At 40.5% G+C, this 7614-nt stretch overlaps 1 protein-coding gene across 1 annotated transcript; it reads right to left on the bottom strand.

Moving 5' to 3' along the window:
* Positions 1-3842: 3842 nt before the first annotated feature.
* On the bottom strand, positions 3843-5779 carry LOC137501236 (uncharacterized). Its single transcript, XM_068228133.1, has 2 exons — positions 5758-5779; positions 3843-5672 (listed from the first exon to the last, which is right to left on the bottom strand). The coding sequence occupies exons 1-2, from the start codon at positions 5765-5767 to the stop codon at positions 3997-3999; spliced, it is 1686 nt and encodes a 561-aa protein (XP_068084234.1). The 5' UTR covers positions 5768-5779; the 3' UTR covers positions 3843-3996.
* Between the last annotated feature and the right edge of the window lie 1835 nt (positions 5780-7614).

The following is a 7614-nucleotide window of genomic DNA, read 5'->3' as shown; positions in this document are numbered from 1 at the left end:
TTGTTATTGAAGCAATGCCAGTCACCGTAGAAAATTGTCAGTATGTAGCCTAATCACTGCCAACACTATAATAATAATCATAATAATAATAATAATAATAATAATAATAATAATAATAATAATAATAATAATAATAATAATAATAATAATAATAATAATAATAATAATAATAATAATAATAATAAACCCGTGTGGGGATTTACCGGTTACCTCCATCCGGCGCGTCCCATTGGAATTGGAGAAGCTCGCTGGCTCTGCCGCCAGCAGAGTCAGAGGGTAGTAGGGAAATAAAATACCACCGTGAAAAAAATCTGGTCCCTTGCCAGGGTTACGGCGAAGACTGGTAAATGACCAGAAGCCAGAAAACATCTTGAGGCAACCTCTAGGGCTAATAACCCTAGTTGTAAAAGGATGGGTACCCGCCCAAAGCAAAGTCAAGTCAAAAAGCATGATGGCACAACATTTCAAGAAACATACCCCAGGGGGTAAATCTTCGGATAAATCCCTCGTCGTGAATGCCACGGCGCACGAGTCTCGTTCAGATTCTGGGTGAGACTCGACATCATGCAAGAGACGAGTCGGAGCGTCTCGGTGTACCCCGAAGAGTCAAATACTCAGGCCAAAATCTAAAACCTTTCTAGCAACTTTCAACATAAATTCACTTACACAAACTGGCAAGCTGAAAACATTCACCAAATTTCTTCACGAAAATCAGATATCCATAATGGCCCTACAGGAAACAAGGTACCCAGATGAAGAGATTTTTGAATCCGAAGGCTACCGATTTTTCAAGAGCAAAGCGCAAAGAGGAATCCTCAATGGAGCTGTGATGCTTGGAACCGCGTTTGCTGTTAGAACCAAAATCCTTAAATCGGTTGCAAATTTCGAACCTGTGAATGACAGATTGTCTATACCCACAATTAAATGCGCGAACAAAACCTACGCCCTAGTTAACGCACATGCTCCTACAAACGATAAGAACAAGTCTGATCCAGACGAAGTTGATAATTTCTGGGACCTACTGGATGAAAAATTAAACAAAATCCCCAAACACCATGTTAAGCTTCTTTTGGGTGACTTCAATGCCCAACTAGGTCGTGAACAGAAGTACAAGAAAGTTATAGGAAATTACCCTGCTCACAAAAGAACCAATCCCAATGGCAAAAGACTGGTGTCCATTTGCGAAAATCACAACCTGCAGGTCATGTCGACCCACTTTCGCCATCTACCCAGAAAGCAAATGACATGGCATTCTCCCGTCCAAGCTCTCGGAGAGTTCCAAATTGATCATGTTGCAATCTCCAGGAGAAACAGCCCTGAGATTATGAATGTCAAGGTAAAGAAAGGCATCAATGTGGCCTCAGATCATTATATGTCTCTTATCAAATTCAAACCAATTCCCGCAAACACAAGGAAGACAACCAAACAGATCACACGCTTCGACAATGATAAGCTTCGGCAAAGGGTCGAGGAGTTCCAGGAGAAGGCTAGACCAAATGACTGTGACTTTAACAACGCCAAAAGTCTCCTTGTTGAGGCCGCCAAAGACGTTGCAGAAATCAAGAGAAGCAAAAAGCATGCCTGGTGGAATAGTACCTGCGAATCAGTCCTACAAGAAAGACTCAATGCGTGGAAACAGTACAGCTCTACGAAATCAGAAAATGATTGGGAAACCTACAAAACCCAACGTGCCCAAGCAGCTAGGGTGTTCAGAACTGAGAAACGTAAATACGAAAAATCTCTCATTGAAAAGATAGAACAAAACTTTAGGAAGAATGAAAGCAGAGAGTACTACAGAGCCTTCAAACGCAAACTCACTGGCTATAAACCACCATCTCTATGCTTTGAGCGAAAGGACGGCACACTGGCGACGTCAAATGAAGAAAATTGCAGCATTCTGGCAGATTACTTCAAGAATTTACTTAATTGCTCTAAACCGCAAAGCGCCATTGAGACCAACGAACCCTTACTCAGGTACCCAGATTCCAGACCACCCGACAGAGATGAAATCAAGCGCCACATTGCCCGTCTCAAATATAACAAAGCACCGGGGGAAGACTCAGTAGTAGCAGAACTATGGAAATATGCCCCAGAGGAATCACTTGATATCTTTCAAAAGCAAATAGAAGAAATTTGGAACAAGGAGACCCTACCCGAAGATGGGAAAATAGCTTTGATCCATCCATTACCCAAGAAAGTCAGCATGAAGGACATCTACAGAGGAATATCTTTGCTACCCGTGACTTACAAAATTCTATCACTTGCCATCCTGGAGCGTTTGGAAGCACAAGTCGAACATCAAATAGGTGAATACCAAGGAGGGTTCAGAAAAGGTCGCTCGACAGCTGAACAGATCCAAAATCTCAAAACGATCATCAGATATTGTACACTAAGGTCCAAGAAGTATGTGTCTGTCTTTGTGGACTTTAAGAAAGCGTACGACTCCATTGACCGGGAAGTCCTGCTAAACATCTTAAATGAATTTGGAGTTGATTTGAAACTGTTGGCATTAATTAGAGCCACCCTGACCGATACAAAATCCAAGGTGAAGTTCCACGGATGTCTCTCGCATTCCTTTGACATCAAAACAGGAGTCCGACAAGGTGATGAGCTATCCCCGATACTCTTCTACTGTGTTCTTGAAAAGATCATCAGAACCTGGCGGGTGAGATTACAGGAAACTAACCACAGTCCATTGAGAATAGGATCCAAATCCAAATGGATCGCAACAGACTGCTTAGCATTTGCCGATGATATTGCTGTTCTCTCAAACGACATAGAAACCGCTAGATCTCAAGTTGACATTTTAAAGGAAATTGCGGAACAAACTGGTTTGCAGATATCGTTTGAGAAAACAGAAGTAATGACTAACATCAAAGAGGCTCCACCAAAACTCCATACAAAATACGGGGACATCACCCGAGTAGACAAATTCAAATACCTTGGTGAGATCATCATGAAAAATGGACTGGACAAAGAAGCACTTCAGGAGCGAGTACGCAAACTGGAAATAGCCTACCAAACATCCCGCACAATCTACAACAAAAAATTCCTTTCCCAAAACTCCAAGATATGTCACTATGAAACAGTTCTGAAGCCAGTAGTTCTATATGCAGCCGAAACCCTGTCTCTAAATGCCAACAAAGGACGCCTTGAAGAACTGGAGAAAAGAGAACGCAAAATTGTGAGAGGAATCTTGGGATCAAAGTACAGAAATGGAATCCATCAAAAGAGATCCAACAAGGAAGTGTACAGCAAAATAGAGAAAATTACCGATACAATCAGAAAAAGACGGGCACGATTTTACGGTCATCTGAAAAGAATGGACGGAAGAAAGTTAACTAAAGAAATCTTTCACTTTTTTGATTCAAACCCCAAAACCACAATTCCCTGGTTTAGAAATACCAAAAAAGACCTACAAATGCTACATATCTCAGCTGAAGACGCCCTTAAGGGGAGTTATGACTGAATTTGAAAACTTCTACAATTTACATGCTATTGGAACCAAATTTTATGTACACATGTATTGTAATACAGTTAGACCCTGTACTAAATTTTAGCTGTGTATGTACCTTGGTTCTGAAGTTATTATTTTTTTGTCATTTAAAATGCACTCATGCGGAAAAGTCCCTTGCGATGAAGTTTTTGTCTGATGAAGCTAAAAATTTGCTGAAATGTAGCTCTTGCATACAGAAACAAAAGTTATAAACGGTTTTGTTATCAGAGTTATAGTTTTCCTTCCAGAAATTCTGAAATCTTCATTAAATTTTTTATTTAAAAATTCACAGCATGACCCAAATTCTACATCAGGAAATCAATAGAAAAAACCAGTCCATGTCAAAACCTATGATAACTTCCCATCCTAGCACATATAAGAGTAGACTCACCAAGTTTCATTCATTTCAGGTCACAATTGTGTCGCAAGGAGCATTTTTAAGACACAAATACATGAGAAAAAACAAATGTGAGAAAAATGCATAAGAAAATCAACTCACTTTAGAACTGTCCTGCAGCATACGTTGCACCTTCAGACCTCCTAAATCTTTCTTCTGTTGATATTTTTACCAGTTTGTGATGTTTTCTCTCCTTTTTGTGTTGTTCACTGGTCCTCTTCCTGCTCCGAGCTACACGACGGTTGTCTTGTGATTTACACAATGACTGGGTGGTTGAAGAAAGAAGTGAATTCCTGATGGCATGAAGTGTCTCAGCTGTCTTGTAGTGTCCCATGTTGAACTCTGAGACTGCCCTGAGTATACCTAGTTCAAGTTTTGACTTGGAAATAAATACTTCCTTCGGACACTTAGACCAAACCATGCTGTGAAGTGACTCGTTGGCATTCTGGGTCTTACCAGCACAACAACGTCGCAACATTTCATCTGAAGCCAGTCGCTGATATACTGGTGCAATCTTGGTCACAACAGATGGCCTAAGCTTGCAAGTCATTCGACTATGACTGTCAACTGGTTTCCCCTCTGCCTGCTGTCTATTAAAGAAGCACCAAGAATCGACACCTTTGGGGCAAGTTATATGCTGAGGGTTGAGATCTGTTGACATGCAATGTCTAAGGGTAGAATAAATTGCCCTCTTCATTTTAGCCACATCTGGGATGTTGTTGACTATGGCATGTCTGAAATAATGCCCAAGCTTGGTCATGGTGGTTTCCGTCAAGCTGCCCTCTTTCCGCCCACCTAGTGTTTCACCCTTTGCCTTCCAATCTCTAACAGTATTGCGAAGAGCAGTGCCAAGGCGTTTTGATACATGATTAATGCACTCTTCCTTTACTATGGTGATACCTGGTCCATATACTTGAATCTGATTTAAATGAACATGAGTCTTAGCATCCCCATCTGACAACATGGTAGTGTAGCGGAACCCCTTGCCAAGTGACCTCCTCCACAGAATCTCTCCAATATCTTTTTCCATAGCATTGGAGGACCCACAATAATTCTTTTCACACTCACTAGAATTGTTATGACCTTCATACCATATATCAAATTCTGAACTATGTTTTCCCAAGTCCCTTTCAGCTACCACACACTTCTGACAGTACTTTGACAGCACATGGTAATCTAGCACAATACCAGTCTGAATGTCAATAGCAAACCCTACTCCATAGTTGGATGTGTGACCACGTTTATGCCAGCTCGCATCATATGATACACAAATATCTAATATTTCATTGTCATTAGCTCCATGAGAACTGCGTACAACTTGTGCAGCCATATCTAGTACTTCTTTCCTCATTAATTTTCCCTCATCAATTAAAAGTTTCAGGTGGGCTGAAAAAGGCCTAGGTCCTAAAGTGTTCATGCCCATACCAACTGAGAACTTTTCCAACCCTCGTTGACCCTTACCTAGAGTGCTAAATGTCTCAACCATAGCATTGTTGACATGGAAAGCAGGCCTCTGTGAATTATTATTTTTCACTCTTGGAGAACTATATACATTTGCAGAAACATAATCACAATTTCTGCATTTAACAATAATTTTAGAGGAAAAACCATGGCTTTCTCTAAATTGAATGAAAATTGACTTGGTTCGACACTCACCACATAGTAGTTCTTTCACAAGTTCACTCCACACATCACTATGTACTAAGGTGTAATTTACAGGCGCAACATTAGAACATTTAGAGGTAGGGTAAGAATCAGAAAATGAGTCGATTTTTCTTTCTGAAACAGTAATAACTGGAGGTGGTAAGGTACTAGAAACAGGAACCTCCTCACTAGGCCTAAATGGAGCTGTACATGGCTTTACCTCCTGACATTTCCTTGCTGAATATCTCAATTTTGCAGCCAGACTTCTCCCAGAAGGGCGTTTCTTTTCTGACCTATAAGAAGTTCTGGGCCCTTTATCCATCATAACACAGGATGTTTGCCTAACCTAACAAAGTATATAACTACCAATACACTCGAAACAAAGCACTATCTCGTTATATACACTGAATTTAAAATATTAACACTATATATACACAGTAAAATGAACTTAGGTACTGTTTTTCACTGGATAAATAATTTTATCACTCAGGAATAAGATTTCTCGAGCAAAATGTATACAAATTAAAACAAGAACATGCGTCCACAACGCGATGTAAATAAATACTAACTGAAAAATGTAAACAAAGATAGAAGAGAAAATATGCAACCTTGAAAATACACTTGTGTGGCTCAAATAAATCTACTCTTGTTTTGCAACACATTTTTAGTTCCCTTTGCTGGACTAGTAAATTATTTCTCTTATTTTAGTATTTATTTTGACTACGTAGTAAACAAATGAAAGGAGACTGCGTAGCTGAGTGTCTGTCGTCCTCAGAGGGAAATGTTTCGCGCAATATTCAAAATTCCTAACAAACAACTCAACAACAACGAAGACTGTGGCGTCTCAGTAGAAAGAGGGCGTGGACCGGACATTAAATCCCACGCGCTCTCCCTTTAAATAGCCGCTGGGAGGTTTAAAAATGGCGCTGGAAGGAAATTTATAACATTTTCTGATAGAGAAAACATGGAGCTAATTTTTAAGCACAAAACTCAAAAAGTGATTTTTCGACATAAATTCCACAAATTTCAGTCATAACCCCCCTTAACAGAGATCTCTTCCGCAAGAAAATATTGACGAACGGGCTAAACCGATACGAGCAACCGAAGAGAAGACACGGTGCCCCTTGGACACAGGAGCGTAAGCAGGCCCACTCACAAAGAATGAGGGAAATTTGGGATCTAAAGAAGGCCAAGTTCAGTGTCAAATGCAACAAGACTTAACGTGGTCCTTGATGGCCCCAGCGAATTATATATAATAATAATAATAATAATAATAATAATAATAATAATAATAATAATAATAATAATAATAATAATAATAATGTCCGCCTCTGTGGTGTAGTGGTTAGTGTGATTAGCTGCCACACCCACAGGCCCGGCTTCTATTGCCGGCTCTGACACGAAATTTGAAAATTGGTACGAGGGCTGGAACGGGGTCCACTCAGTCTGGTCAACTGAGTAGAGGGGGATTCGATTCTCACCTCAGCCATCCTCGAAGTGGTTTCCCACATCTCCTCCAGGCAAACACCGGGATGGTACCTAACTCAAGGCCACGGCCGCTTCCTTGTCTATTGCTTCCAATATTCCCATCCCCACACAAGGCTTCTGTTCTGCATAGCGGGTGATGCCACCTTAGAAAGGTACTGGTCCTCCTTCCTATCTGTATCACCGAGCCAAAATCACACGCTCCAGGACACTGCCCTTGAGGCGGTAAAGGTGTGATCCCTCGCTGAGTCCGAGAGAAAAACCAACCCTGGAGGGTAAACGGATATCGAAGTCAACGTGTCTGCTGAGGTTTCAACTGAGCCAAAGAAACAACAACAATAATAATAATAATAATAATAATAATAATAATAATAATAATAATAATAATAATATTGGCTTTACGTTCCACTAACGACTTTTGCGTTTTTCAGAGACGCCAAGGTGCCTGAATTTAGTCCCTCAGGAGTTATTTTACGTGTCAATAAATCTACCGAATCGATGCTGACGTATTTGAGAACCTTCAAACACAACCGGACTGAGTCAGGATCGAACCTGCGATGTTGGAATGAACACTAGAAGTGTTGTCATTCCT

Source organism: Anabrus simplex, chromosome 6, assembly GCF_040414725.1.
Source record: "Anabrus simplex isolate iqAnaSimp1 chromosome 6, ASM4041472v1, whole genome shotgun sequence".
NCBI classification, from domain to species: domain Eukaryota; kingdom Metazoa; phylum Arthropoda; class Insecta; order Orthoptera; family Tettigoniidae; genus Anabrus; species Anabrus simplex.
Note: the sequence above shows the minus strand (reverse complement) of the source record. Positions and strands in the feature narration are given on the sequence as shown.